Source organism: Scyliorhinus torazame, chromosome 8, assembly GCF_047496885.1.
Source record: "Scyliorhinus torazame isolate Kashiwa2021f chromosome 8, sScyTor2.1, whole genome shotgun sequence".
NCBI lineage: Eukaryota > Metazoa > Chordata > Chondrichthyes > Carcharhiniformes > Scyliorhinidae > Scyliorhinus > Scyliorhinus torazame.
Window position 1 is genome coordinate 10,348,729 of NC_092714.1, and position 15,655 is coordinate 10,364,383.

At 53.2% G+C, this 15,655-nt stretch overlaps 1 protein-coding gene across 18 annotated transcripts in view; it reads right to left on the reverse strand.

Annotated features, from left to right (window-relative positions):
- Positions 1-15,655, reverse strand: part of robo2 (roundabout, axon guidance receptor, homolog 2 (Drosophila)) — a 1,628,477-nt gene that overhangs the window by 14,368 nt on the left and 1,598,454 nt on the right. For all 18 annotated transcript variants that reach the window (XM_072513070.1, XM_072513078.1, XM_072513075.1 and 15 more), the window contains one exon: positions 7,437-7,613. In XM_072513070.1, the coding sequence (XP_072369171.1) occupies positions 7,437-7,613 (177 nt within the window). The remainder of the gene's footprint in view (positions 1-7,436; positions 7,614-15,655) is intronic.

Genomic DNA, 15,655 nt, shown 5'->3' on the forward strand with positions numbered 1-15,655 from the left:
TGTATCCCAGTGTTATACAGTGACAGACCTGTCCCCACCAGTACTGTACCCCAATGTTATACAGTGACAGACCCGTCCCCACCAGTACTGTCCCCCAGTGTTATACAGTGACAGACCCGTCCCCACCAGTACTGTATCCCAGTGTTATACAGTGACAGACCCGTCCCCACCAGTACTGTATCCCAGTGTTATACAGTGACAGACCCGTCCCCACCAGTACTGTATCCCAGTGTTATACAGTGACAGATCCGTCCCCACCAGTACTGTACCCCAGTGTTATACAGTGACAGACCCGTCCCCACCAGTACTGTACACCAGTGTTATACAGTGACAGACCTGTCCCCACAAGTACTGTACCCCAGTGTTATACAGTGACAGACCCGTCCCCACTAATACTGTACCCCAGTGTTATACAGTGACAGACCCATCCCCACCAGCACTGTACCCCAATGTTACACAGCGACAGACCCTTCCCCACCAATACTGTACTTCAGTGTTATACAGTGACAGACCCGTCCCCACCAGTACTGTACGCCAGTGTTATACAGTGACAGACCCATCCCCACCAGTACTGTACCCCAGTGTTATACAGTGACAGACCCATTCCCACCAGTACTGTACCACAGTGTTTTACAGTGACAGACCTGTCCCCACCTGTACTGTAACCCAGTGTTATGCAGTGACAGGCCCGTCCCCACCAGTACTGAACCCCAGTGTTATATATTGACAGACCTGTCCCCACCAGTACTGTACCCCAGTGTTATACAGTGACAGACCCATCCCCACCAGTACTGTATCCCAGTGTTATACAGTGACAGACCCATTCCCCACTTGTACTGTACACCTGTATTATACAGTGACAGACCCATCTCCACCAGCACTGTACCCCAGTGTTATACAGTGACAGACCCGTCCCCACCAGTACTGTACCCCAGTGTTATACAGTGACAGACCCGTCCCCACCAGTACTGTACCCCAGTGTTATACAGTGACAGACCAGTCCCCTCCTGTACTGTACCCCAGTGTTATGCAGTGACAGGCCCGTCCCCACCAGTACTGTACCCCAGTGTTATACAGTGACAGACCCATCTCCACCAGCACTGTACCCCAGTGTTATACAGTGACAGACCCGTCCCAACCAGTACTGTACCCCAGTGTTATACAGTGACAGACCCGTCCCCACCAGTACTGTACCCCAGTGTTATACAGTGACAGACCCATTCCCACCAGTACGGTACCCCAGTGTCAGAAAGTGACAGGCCCGTCCCCACCAGTACTGTACCCCAGTGTTATACAGTGACAGACACATCCCCACCAGCACTGTATCCCAGTGTTATACAGTGACAGACACATCCCCACCAGTACTGTATCCCAATATTATACAGTGACAGACCCGTCCCCACCAGTACTGTATCCCAGTGTTATACAGTGACAGACCCGTCCCCACCAGTACTGTAACCCAGTGTTATACAGTGACAGACGCATTCCCACCAATACTGTACCGCAGTGTTAAACAGTGACAGACCCGTCCCCACCAGTACTGTAACCCAGTGTTATACAGTGACAGACCCGTCCCCACCAGTACTGTACCCCAGTGTTATACAGTGACAGGCCCGTCCCCACCAGTACTGTACCCCAGTGTTATACAGTAACAGACCCATCTCCACCAGCACTGTACCCCAGTGTTATACAGTGACAGACCCGTCCCCACCAGTACTGTACCCCAGTGTTATACAGTGACAGACCCGTCCCCACCAGTACTGTACCCCAGTGTTATACAGTGACAGACCCATTCCCACCAGTACGGTTCCCCAGTGTCAGAAAGTGACAGACCCGTCCCGACCAGTACTGTACCCCAGTGTTATACAGTGACAGACACATCCCCACCAGCACTGTATCCCAGTGTTATACAGTGACAGACACATCCCCACCAGTACTGTATCCCAATATTATGCAGTGACAGACCCGTCCCCACCAGTACTGTATCCCAGTGTTATACAGTGACAGACCCGTCCTCACCAGTACTGTAACCCAGTGTTATACAGTGACAGACCCGTCCCCACCAGTACTGTACCCCAGTGTTATACAGTGACAGGCCCATCCCACCAGTACTGTACCCCTGTGTTATACAGTGACAGACCCGTCCCCACCAGTACTGTATCCCAGTGTTATACAGTGACAGACCCGGCTCCACCAGTACTGTACCCCAGTGTTATACAGTGACAGACCCGTCCCCGCAAGTACTGTATCCCAGTGTTATACATTGACAGACCCGACCCCACCAGTACTGTACCCCAGTGTTATACATTGACAGACCCATTCCCACCAGTACTGTACCTCAGTGTTATACAGTGACAGACCTGTCCCCACCAGTACTGTACCCCAGTGTCAGAAACTGATAGACCCGTCCGCACCAGTACTGTATCCCAGTGTTATACAGTGACAGACCCATCCCCACCAGCACTGTATCCCAGTGTTATACAGTGACAGACACATCCCCACCAGTACTGTATCCCAGTGTTATACTGTGACAGACCCATCCCCACCAGTACTGTACCCCAGTTTTATACAGTGACAGACCCGTCCCCACCAGTACTGTACCCCAGTGTTATACAGTGACAGACCCGTCCCCACCAGTACTGTACCCCAGTGTTATACAGTGACAGACTCGTCCCCACCAGTACTGTACCCCAGTGTTATACAGTGACAGTCCCATTTCCACCAGTACTGTACCCCAGTGTCAGAAAGTGACAGACCCGTCCCAACCAGTACTGTACCTCAGTGTTATACAGTGACAGACACAGTCCCACCAGTACTGTACGCCAGTGTTATACAGTGACAGACACATCCCCACCAGCACTGTATCCCAGTGTTACGCAGTGACAGACCCGTCCCCACCAGTACTGTACCCCAGTGTTATACAGTGATAGACCTGTCCCCACCAGTACTGTACCCCAGTGTTATACAGTGACAGACCCATTCCCACCAGTACTGTACCCCACTGTTATACAGTGACAGACCAGTCCCCTCCTGTACTGTACCCCAGTGTTATGCAGTGACAGGCCCGTCCCCACCAGTACTGTACCCCAGTGTTATACAGTGACAGACCCATCTCCACCAGCACTGTACCCCAGTGTTATACAGTGATAGACCTGTCCCCACCAGTACTGTACCCCAGTGTTATACAGTGACAGACCCGTCCCCACCAGTACTGTACCCCAGTGTTATACAGTGACAGACCAGTCCCCTCCTGTACTGTACCCCAGTGTTATGCAGTGACAGGCCCGTCCCCACCAGTACTGTACCCCAGTGTTATACAGTGACAGACCCATCTCCACCAGCACTGTACCCCAGTGTTATACAGTGACAGACCCGTCCCCACCAGTACTGTACCCCAGTGTTATACAGTGACAGACCCGTCCCCACCAGTACTGTACCCCAGTGTTATACAGTGACAGACCCATTCCCACCAGTACGGTACCCCAGTGTCAGAAAGTGACAGACCCGTCCCCACCAGTACTGTACCCCAGTGTTATACAGTGACAGACACATCCCCACCAGCACTGTATCCCAGTGTTATACAGTGACAGACACATCCCCACCAGTACTGTATCCCAATATTATACAGTGACAGACCCGTCCCCACCAGTACTGTATCCCAGTGTTATACAGTGACAGACCTGTCCCCACCAGTACTGTAACCCAGTGTTATACAGTGACAGACGCATTCCCACCAATACTGTACCGCAGTGTTAAACAGTGACAGACCCGTCCCCACCAGTACTGTAACCCAGTGTTATACAGTGACAGACCCGTCCCCACCAGTACTGTACCCCAGTGTTATACAGTGACAGGCCCATCCCCACCAGTACTGTACCCCTGTGTTATACAGTGACAGACCCGTCCCCACCAGTACTGTATCCCAGTGTTATACAGTGACAGACCCATTCCCCACCAGTACTGTACACCTGTATTATACAGTGACAGACCCATCTCCACCAGCACTGTACCCCAGTGTTATACAGTGACAGACCCGTCCCCACCAGTACTGTACCCCAGTGTTATACAGTGACAGACCCGTCCCCACCAGTACTGTACCCCAGTGTTATACAGTGACAGACCAGTCCCCTCCTGTACTGTACCCCAGTGTTATGCAGTGACAGGCCCGTCCCCACCAGTACTGTACCCCAGTGTTATACAGTAACAGACCCATCTCCACCAGCACTGTACCCCAGTGTTATACAGTGACAGACCCGTCCCCACCAGTACTGTACCCCAGTGTTATACAGTGACAGACCCGTCCCCACCAGTACTGTACCCCAGTGTTATACAGTGACAGACCCATTCCCACCAGTACGGTTCCCCAGTGTCAGAAAGTGACAGACCCGTCCCCACCAGTACTGTACCCCAGTGTTATACAGTGACAGACACATCCCCACCAGCACTGTATCCCAGTGTTATACAGTGACAGACACATCCCCACCAGTACTGTATCCCAATATTATGCAGTGACAGACCCGTCCCCACCAGTACTGTATCCCAGTGTTATACAGTGACAGACCCGTCCTCACCAGTACTGTAACCCAGTGTTATACAGTGACAGACCCGTCCCCACCAGTACTGTACCCCAGTGTTATACAGTGACAGGCCCATCCCCACCAGTACTGTACCCCTGTGTTATACAGTGACAGACCCGTCCCCACCAGTACTGTATCCCAGTGTTATACAGTGACAGACCCGGCTCCACCAGTACTGTACCCCAGTGTTATACAGTGACAGACCCGTCCCCGCCAGTACTGTATCCCAGTGTTATACGTTGACAGACCCGACCCCACCAGTACTGTACCCCAGTGTTATACATTGACAGACCCATTCCCACCAGTACTGTACCTCAGTGTTATACAGTGACAGACCTGTCCCCACCAGTACTGTACCCCAGTGTCAGAAACTGACAGACCCGTCCGCACCAGTACTGTATCCCAGTGTTATACAGTGACAGACCCATCCCCACCAGCACTGTATCCCAGTGTTATACAGTGACAGACACATCCCCACCAGTACTGTATCCCAGTGTTATACTGTGACAGACCCATCCCCACCAGTACTGTACCCCAGTTTTATACAGTGACAGACCCGTCCCCACCAGTACTGTACCCCAGTGTTATACAGTGACAGACCCGTCCCCACCAGTACTGTACCCCAGTGTTATACAGTGACAGACCAGTCCCCACCAGTACTGTACCCCAGTGTTATACAGTGACAGTCCCATTTCCACCAGTACTGTACCCCAGTGTCAGAAAGTGACAGACCCGTCCCAACCAGTACTGTACCCCAGTGTTATACAGTGACAGACACAGTCCCACCAGTACTGTATGCCAGTGTTATACAGTGACAGACACATCCCCACCAGCACTGTATCCCAGTGTTACGCAGTGACAGACCCGTCCCCACCAGTACTGTACCCCAGTGTTATACAGTGATAGACCTGTCCCCACCAGTACTGTACCCCAGTGTTATACAGTGACAGACCCATTCCCACCAGTACTGTACCCCACTGTTATACAGTGACAGACACATCCCCACCAGTACTGTATCCCAGTGTTATACAGTGACACACCCGTCCCCACCAGCACTGTATCCCAGTGTTATACAGTGACAGACCCACCCCCACCAGTACTGTCTCCCAGTGTTGTACAGTGACAGACACATCCCCAACAGTACTGTACCCCAGTGTTATACAGTGACTGACACATCCCCACCAGTACTGTATCCCAGTGTTATACAGTGACACACCCGTCCCCACCAGCACTGTATCCCCGTGTTATACAGTGACAGACCCATCCCCACCAGTACTGTATCCCAGTGTTACAGTGACAGCCCCAGCCCCACCAGTACTGTACCCCAGTGTTATACAGTGACAGACACATCCCCACCAGTACTGCACCCCAGTGTTATACAGTTACAGACACATCCCCACCAGTACTGTACTCCAGTGTTATACAGTGACAGACCCAGCCCCGCCAGCACTGTACCCCAATGTTACACAGTGACAGACCCATCCCCACCAATACTGTACCCCAGTGTTATACAGTGACAGACCCGTCCCCACCAGTACTGTATCCCAGTGTTATACAGTGACAGACCCGTACCCACCAGTACTGTACCCCAGTGTTATACAGTGACAGACCCGTCCCCACCAGCCCTGTACCCCAGTGTTATACAGTGACAGACCTGTCCCCACCAGTACTGTACCCCAGTGTTACACATTGACAGACCCATCCCCACCAGTACTGTACCCCAGTGTTGTACAGTGACAGACCTGTCCCCACCAGTACTGTACCCCAGTGTTACACATTGACAGACCCATCCCCACCAGTACTGTACCCCAGTGTTATACAGTGACAGACCCATTCCCACCAGTACTGTACCTCAGTGTTATACAGTGACAGACCCATCCCCACCTGCACTGTACCCCAGTGTTGTACAGTGACAGACCCATCCCCACCAATACTGTACCCCAGTGTTATACAGTGACAGACCCATTCCCACCAGTACTGTACCTTAGTGTTATACAGTGACAGACCTGTCCCCACCAGTACTGTACCCCAGTGTTATACAGTGACAGACCCGTCCCCACCAGCACTGTACCCCAGTGTTGTACAGTGACAGACCCATCTCCACCAATACTGATCCCCAGTGTTATACAGTGACAGACCCATTCCCACCAGTACTGTACCTTAGTGTTATACAGTGACAGACCTGTCCCCACCAGTACTGTATCCCAGTGTTATACAGTGACAGACCTGTCCCCACCAGTACTGTACCCCAGTGTCAGAAAGTGACAGACCCCTCCCCACCAGTACTGTATCCCAGTGTTATACAGTGACAGACCCATCTCCACCAGTACTGTACCCCAGTGTTATACAGTGACAGACCCGTCCCCACCAGTACTGTACCCCAGTGTTATACAGTGACAGACCCATTCCCACCAGTACTGTACCCCAGTGTCAGAAAGTGACAGACCCGTCCCCACCAGTACTGTACCCCAGTGTTATACAGTGACAGACACATCCCCACCAGCACTGTATCCCAGTGTTACGCAGTGACAGGCCCGTCCCCACCAGTACTGTACCCCAGTGTTATAGTGACAGAACTGTCCCCACCAGTACTGTACCCCAGTGTTACACAGTGACAGACACATCCCCACCAGTACTGTACCCCAGTGTTACACAGTGACAGACACATCCCCACCCGTACTGTATCCCAGTGTTATAGTGACAGACCCGTCCCCACCAGTACTGTACCCCAGTGTTACACAGTGACAGACACATCCCCACCAGTACTGTACCCCAGTGTTACGCAGTGACAGGCCCGACCCCACCAGTACTGTATCCCAGTGTTATAGTGACAGACCCATCCCCACCAGCAGAACTTACCGTCTGCCGCTGCCTCCCTGCGGTGTGGCGCTGGGGGCTGCTCCTGTCTCCCCCCGGCTGTCTTGTGTTTCTTTGGAGGTCTGGATCTCTGGCACTGGTTGTGAGCTGCACTCACGCTGCCGTTACTGGAGAACGGACTGCTGGGTTGGAGTCTCTGCGAAGAGGAATACCCTTTACCTGTTGGCACAAGAAATCCCAAGGGGAGATAGAAAAGTTAAAGACTAGTTTCACCATCGATCTGAACCTTTATAGAGTACTTCCTGAGCTCCAGCTGAGGTGTGTCCAGTTCCGAGCACCACACTTTGCAAAGGATACCCTGATCGTGTCTGAGAGTTTGGAGGAGATTCACTGGGATTGTACCAGGGGTGAGGAATTGGGAACCTGGGATTGCTCATCTTTGTAAAGAGCAGGTTAAGAGGAAGTAATGGGACAACTCTTACATGCATGCTGGACTCAAATGGACTCTCTCCATGTGCTACCAGTCTCGTGACATCCTGATGAATTGGTCTCAATATTGCAGGCGGGGTGGGGGCTAGATAATTAGCGTGTGGATCAGATTAATGATATCAGCTCAGGGTTCAATCCCCATTCTGGCTGCCTCCTTGTCTCACAATGGAATACCAAGCCATGGCATTTAGAGGTGGCTCAGAAAGTTATCTCCAAGGTCCTGTTTTCAGCAGAGAACCCAAAAGGATCTGCACACACACAGACTCCCAGCACCCCGATGTAACCAGTTTCCCATTTTTCTGTTCTGTCTAAATTGGGGCAAAGGGTAAAAGGTGAGGGCGAGGGGCGAGGGAATCGGCCTGTCATTCCAGACATGACATCAGTTTCTGCCTTTGGTGAAAATTCATTGAAAAATCCTGTGACAATTTAACAGGTTCCGCCAAGGTCACTCAGCTCCTGACCTCATTACAGTCTTGGTCCACAAACATGGACAAAAGAGCTGAACCCCAGAGGTCAGGCGAGAGTAACTGCCCGTGATATGAGGGCAGCCTTTCACCAAGCGTGGCATCTGGGAATCAGGGGGAAAACCCTCCGCTGGTTGGAGTCATACCTGGCACAAAGGAAAATGGTTGTGCTGGTTGGAAGTCAATCATCTCAGTGCTGGGACATCACTGGAGGAGTTCCTCAGTGCAGTGTCCGAGGCCCAACCATCTTCAGCTGCTTCATCAATGACCTTTCGTCCATCATAACATCAGAAGTGCTGATGATTGCACCCTGTTCAGCATGATTCAGGACTTCTCAGGTACTGAAGCAGTCCATGTCCACATGCAGCAGGACCAGGATAAATTCTGACTTGGGCTGCTAAGTGACCAGTAACATTCATGCAACACCGGTAATGACCTTCTCCAACAAGAAAAAAATCTTACCATCATCCCTTGGCACTCAATGGCATTACTGTGGTGAGCCATGTATGGCTACGTAAGGCTGTTGTGTATATGTTCTACTGTTCTATTAGTATTGTTATATCCACTGTTGTGTATACTTATTGTTATTGCTGTTCTGTTATTGGTTGTTGCTGTTGGAATGTTATTATTGGTGGTGCTGTTGGCTCCGCCTGTGGCTCCGCCCAGCTGTGGAGGTATATAGCCTGTTGACCTGGGTCAGCCCTGCAATGCGGGAGGAGCTACAGGTCGGCACATATTTAGCTTATTAAATTGATAGACATCAATTCAGCATTGGTTCCTTGCTTCTCAGCGTCTCGTCTGAATTGATGTCTATCAATTACCAGTGCTGAATCTCTCACTGTCAACATCCTGGGGGCTACCAGTGACCAGGGTCTGAACTGGACTAGCCATATTAATACTGTGGCTACAAGAGCAGGTCAAAGATTCAGAATCCTGCGGTGATTAACTCACCTCCTGACTCTCCAAAGCCTGGTTGACCACCTACAAGGCACAAGTCAGGAGTGTGATGGAATACTCTCCACTTGCCTGGATGAGCGCAGCTCCAACAACACTCAAGAAGCTCAACACCATCCAGGACAAAGCAGCCCGCTCAATTGCTCCCCCTTCCACAAACATTCAAACCCTCCACCACCGACGAACAGTGGCAGCCGTGTGTACCATCTACAAGATGCTCTGCCGTAACTCACCAAGGTTCCTTAGACAACACCTTCCAAACCCACGACCAATACCATCTAGGAGGACAAGAGCAGCAGATACTTGGGAACCCCACCACCTGGAAGTTCCCCTTCAAGCCACACTCAACCTTGACTTGGAAATATATCGGCTGTTCCTTCACTGTCGCTGGGTCAAACTCCTGGAACTCCATCCCGAACAGCACTTGGGATGTGCCTACACCACATGGACTGCAGCGGTTCAAGAAGGCAGCTCACCACCGCCTTCTCAGGGGCAATTCGGGGCTGAGCAATAAATGCTGGCCCAGCCTGTGATGCTCACATCCCACGCGCAAATAATACTTTTCAAAGAGCCCCAAACCGTGACACTCAGAAATAACAAATGATTCCCGCAATCTAAAATAGGAGTTTTGACATTCCGAATGAGTTCTCGGCTTTTAAATTCACCCCTTGCCCATGCCAATGGAGACAATTTGCTTAGGTTCCACTGCATCCAAGTCAAAGAGTTTCAATGATGTCAATCAGAACATTACACAGATGTCCTGTTTTCAATTATGAACAGTATGTACAGTCTCCATGTGAGGGTAATTATCGGGCTACATGTAAAGCAGGAGTTAATACACTCAGTGCATTGTAAATCAGAGTGTTATGTGGCAATGTTTTTGGATTGAGTCCCATCTGGTACAATAAGAGTTGTAGCAAATTGCTTGCTGAAGACTCCAATTGCCAGCGGGAATCAGATACATTCCGGAAGTCAGCTCAGTGAAGAAACAAAGTGAAGAGAGAGAGAACAGCGGGTCACCGAAGACAGGACTATGACTAGTGTGAAGAGACCAGCAAAGCAGGCTGGAGAACATGTAATGTCCAGGGTCATTAATATCAGAGATAGTGAAAACACCAAACGCGCACCCAAATGGACATGATGCTTGAAGCAGATCTCCACATAAGCTAGCAAGCGTGAAAATGATTCCTGAAGCACATTGTAATTATACCGGTCACAAGTGAATCAATGACCTAAATGCTGCTTGAATCTGCAATTCCATTTCCATTCCGCTGAGCCACAAATCCTGCTGATTCCAACGGGACCATTTGAAAGAAGGGTTTACTGCCCCCAGTTGAGCTGCGCCAATAGCATTAGAGTCAAAGTTTTACAGCACAGAGAGGCCCTTCAGCCCATCCTGTCTGTGCCAGCCATCCAGCAGCAATCTATTCTTATCCCAATTTCTAGCACTTGGTCCGTAGCCTTGTATGCTGTGGTCATTAAACGCTTCTTTAATGTTGTAAGGATTCCTGCCCCTGCACTCCTTCCAGGCAGTGAGTCCCAGATTCCCGCCCCTGCACTCCTTCCAGGCAGTGAGTCCCAGATTCCCGCCCCTGCACTCCTTCCAGGCAGTGAGTCCCAGATTCCCGCCCCTGCACTCCTTCCAGGCAGTGAGTCCCAGATTCCCGCCCCTGCACTGCTTCCAGGCAGTGAGTCCCAGATTGCCACCCCTGCACTCCTTCCAGGCAGTGAGTCCCAGATTCCCGCCCCTGCCCTGCTTCAAGGCAGTGAGTCCCAGATTCCCGCCCCTGCACTGCTTCAAGGCAGTGAGTCCCAGATTCCCACCCCTGCACTCCTTCCAGGCAGTGAATCCCAGATTCCCGCCCCTGCCCTGCTTCAAGGCAGTGAGTCCCAGATTCCCACCCCTGCACTCCTTCCAGGCAGTGAGTCCCAAATTCCCGCCCCTGCACTCCTTCCAGGCAGTGAATCCCAGATTCCCAACCCTGCACTGCTTCCAGGCAGTGAGTCCCAGATTCCCGCCCCTGCACTCCTTCCAGGCAGTGAATCCCAGATTCCCACCCCTGCACTCCTTCCAGGCAGTGAGTCCCAGATTCCCGCCCCTGCACTCCTTCCAGGCAGTGAATCCCAGATTCCCGCCCCTGCACTCCTTCCAGGCAGTGAGTCCTGATTCCCGCCACCGCACTACTTCCAGGCAGTGAGTCCCAGATACCCACCCCTGCACTCCTTCCAGGCAGTGAGTCCCTGATTCCCGCCCCCGCATTGCTTCCAGGCAGTGAGTCCCAGATTCCCGCCCCTGCACTGCTTCCAGGCAGTGAATCCCAGATTCCCAATCCCGCACTGCTTCCAGGCAGTGAGTCCTGATTCCCGCCACCGCACTACTTCCAGGCAGTGAGTCCCAGATACCCACCCCTGCACTCCTTCCAGGCAGTGAGTCCCTGATTCCCGCCCCCGCATTGCTTCCAGGCAGTGAGTCCCAGATACCCGCCCCTGCACTCCTTCCAGGCAGTGAGTCCCTGATTCCCGCCCCCGCATTGCTTCCAGGCAGTGAGTCCCAGATACCCGCCCCTGCACTCCTTCCAGGCAGTGAGTCCCAGATACCCACCCCTGCACTCCTTCCAGGCAGTGAGTCCCTGATTCCCGCCCCCGCACTGCTTCCAGGCAGTGAGTCCCAGATTCCCAATCCCGCACTGCTTCCAGGCAGTGAGTCCTGATTCCCGCCACCGCACTACTTCCAGGCAGTGAGTCCCAGATTCCCGCCCCTGCACTCCTTCCAGGCAGTGAATCCCAGATTCCCACCCCTGCACTCCTTCCAGGCAGTGAGTCCCAGATTCCCGCCCCTGCACTCCTTCCAGGCAGTGAGTCCCAGATTCCCGCCCCTGCACTGCTTCCAGGCAGTGAGTCCCAGATTCCCGCCCCTGCACTGCTTCCAGGCAGTGAGTCCCAGATTCCCACCCCTGCACTCCTTCCAGGCAGTGAGTCCCAGATTCCCGCCCCTGCACTGCTTCCAGGCAGTGAATCCCAGATTCCCGCCCCTGCACTGCTTCCAGGCAGTGAATCCCAGATTCCCAATCCCGCACTGCTTCCAGGCAGTGAGTCCTGATTCCCGCCACCGCACTACTTCCAGGCAGTGAGTCCCAGATACCCACCCCTGCACTCCTTCCAGGCAGTGAATCCCAGATTCCCACCCCTGCACTACTTCCAGGCAGTGAGTCCCAGATACCCACCCCTGCACTCCTTCCAGGCAGTGAGTCCCTGATTCCCGCCCCCGCATTGCTTCCAGGCAGTGAGTCCCAGATACCCACCCCTGCACTCCTTCCAGGCAGTGAGTCCCTGATTCCCGCCCCCGCATTGCTTCCAGGCAGTGAGTCCCAGATTCCCACCCCTGCACTGCTTCCAGGCAGTGAATCCCAGATTCCCAATCCCGCACTGCTTCCAGGCAGTGAGTCCTGATTCCCGCCACCGCACTGCTTCCAGGCAGTGAGTCCCAGATACCCACCCCTGCACTCCTTCCAGGCAGTGAGTCCCTGATTCCCGCCCCTGCACTCCTTCCAGGCAGTGAGTCCCAGATTCCCACCCCTGCCCTGCTTCCAGGCAGTGAGTCCCAGATTCCCGCCCCTGCCCTGCTTCCAGGCAGTGAGTCCCAGATTCCCGCCCCTGCACTCCTTCCAGGCAGTGAGTCCCAGATTCCCGCCCCTGCACTCCTTCCAGGCTGTGAGTCTCAGATTCCCGCCCCTGCACTCCTTCCAGGCAGTGAGTCCCAGATTCCCGCCCCAGCACTGCTTCCAGGCGGTGAGTCCCAGATTCCCGCCCCTGCACTGCTTCCAGGCAGTGAGTCCCAGATTCCCGCCCCTGCACTGCTTCCAGGCAGTGAGTCCCAGATTCCCGCCCCTGCACTCCTTCCAGGCAGTGAATCCCAGATTCCCACCCCTGCACTCCTTCCAGGCAGTGAATCCCAGATTCCCACCACCCTCTGGATAAATAGGTTTTTCTTCAAACCCGCCCCCCGCCTTAAATCTATGCCTCCTGGTTATTGACCCCTCTGATAAGGGGGAAAGCTTCCTCCTATCTACCCTATCTGTTGTTGTGTCATTAACCCTGGGGTAACACGGACTGCAACAGGATGCAGTTAGACTGTAAAGCAGACACCAAACTTAGGCGTTGGTTCAATACGATTTATTGAACTTCTGTAACAGTGCACACAGCTTGCTGTAGGTTGACACTCTACTAATCTAAGTGGGCTAACTATAACTAACTAGACCAGACTAGCTCTGATCGATGTGTAGAAGGTGCTGACTGATATATACACCCTGACTGTCACTACAGTTGTCACCAGTGGAAAGAGATGAAGTGCTGATGCCTCGTGTGTTTTCTCGTAGGAAGCCCACCCTCTAGTGCTCTGTCTAGTGATTGGTTGTGTTCTGTCCTGTGTGTTGATTGGCTGACCTGGGTGTCTATCACTGCCTGTCGTAACCTCATGATTTTGCCTCTCATAATTTTGTACACCTCAATCAGGTCCTCTCTCAGCCTTCTCTGCTCTAAGGAGAACAACCCCAGCCTCACTTCATAGCTGAAACGCTCCAGCCCAGGCAACATCCTGGTGAATCTCCTCTGCACCCCCTCTGGTGCAATCACTGCCTTCTTATAGAGCGGCGACCAGAGCTGAACACAGTATTCCAGCTGTGGCCTAATGAGTGTTTTGTACACCTCCCTCTATCATCAGCTAATAAAGGTAAGTATCCCATTTGACTTGTTAACCACCTTATCTACCATCCCTGCTGTCTTCAGGGATCTTTGAACATGCGTCGCAAGGTCCCTCTGCTCCTCCCAAAAGTATCGCCTTAAATTTCCCCATGTGTACTGCATTTGTTTCTGGGGCGGGATTCTGCGGGAATCGGCGGACGGGCAACTCCGGCGGGAAGGAGTGGTGTGAACCACTCCAGCGTCGGGCCACCCCGAAGGTACGGAATCCTCCGCACCTTCAGGGGCTAGGCCGGCCCAGGAGTGGTTTGCGCCACGCCGGCCGGCGGGGAAGGGGCTTGGCGCCACGCCAACCGGCGCTGAAGGGCCTCCGTGGCCGGTGCGGGTGGAGCACCAGCGTATGCTGGCATCATCCCAGCGTATGCGCAGGGGGGTTCATCTCCGCGTCGGTCATCGCGGAGGTCCACAGCAGCTGACGCGGAGGAATTGAGTGCCCCCACGGCACAGGACCGCCCACAGATTCGTGGGCCCCGATCGTGGGCCAGGCCACTGTGGGGGGCACCTCTCGGGGCCAGATCCCCCCGCGCCCCCCCCCCCCCCCCCCGAGGACCCCGGAATCTGGTCCCGCAGGTAAGTACCTGTTGCAATTTACGCTGAAGGGACCGGCCGTAAACGGGCGGCCACTCGGCCCATCGCGGGCTGGAGAATCGCCGAGGGGGGGGGGGGGGGGGGCGCTGCCAGCGGCTGCCGACCGGCGCGATTCCCGCCCTCGCCAAATCCCCGGCACCGGAGAATTCGTCAGCCGGCGGGGGGCAGGATTCATGTTGCCCCCCGGCAATACTCTGACCCGGCGGGGGGTCGGAGAATCCCGCCCCTGATGTTTGGTTTTCACCCTTGACTTGATCCCATTGAATTAACCTCATCTTGATCTGAAGTTGTTCAACTAGTCAAGGGGAAACATTCCTCCCCATCGCCAGATTTTTGCTAAAGTTTGTTCAGTCGGACTTGAGTTTCGACTGGTCTCTGAAGAGCCACTTGGACGATTGAGTGGAAGTGTCTGCAAACTTTTAAGAAAGGGAAGGGAAGGGTTGTACAATGGCAGGTCATCCGCAATGGATGGATCAGTTTCTGCTCATTACACATTATTATTCACGACCTCTAGTTCTGGGCTCCCCCACAATTGGCAACACCTTCTTTACATGAACCCTACCAAATCCTTTCATAATTCTAAAGGTCTCTATCAGGTCACTCCCACTCTTTGCTTTCTGGAAAAAGGATCCACGATCTGTCCAAACTTTCCAAGACCCCAACAGACTGCGGTGGAGAGGAGGTGAGGGAGGGGGGAGGTGGGGAGATGAGGGGAGGAGAGCTCTGTGCCTTTGGTTAGGCTCACAAGCAACATGAATGGAGGTGGTTCCTGCAGGTCTGGCGAGTGCTGCAGGAGGAATACCTTCAGCAATGATCAAGTGGCATTTCGTGGAGCAGCCGAAATGGTGGCAAATAAATTGCCAATTGTGGTTTGGACCAATTTGGTTTCCCCAGTGGACGATGTGGGTTATCCCATTCAGGAAGCCATTTGTTTGCGATGATCTGGAATACCCAGCCCGAAGGTATGATGGGACCATGTTCAGAGGAAACTGAATTTTTAATATTCAT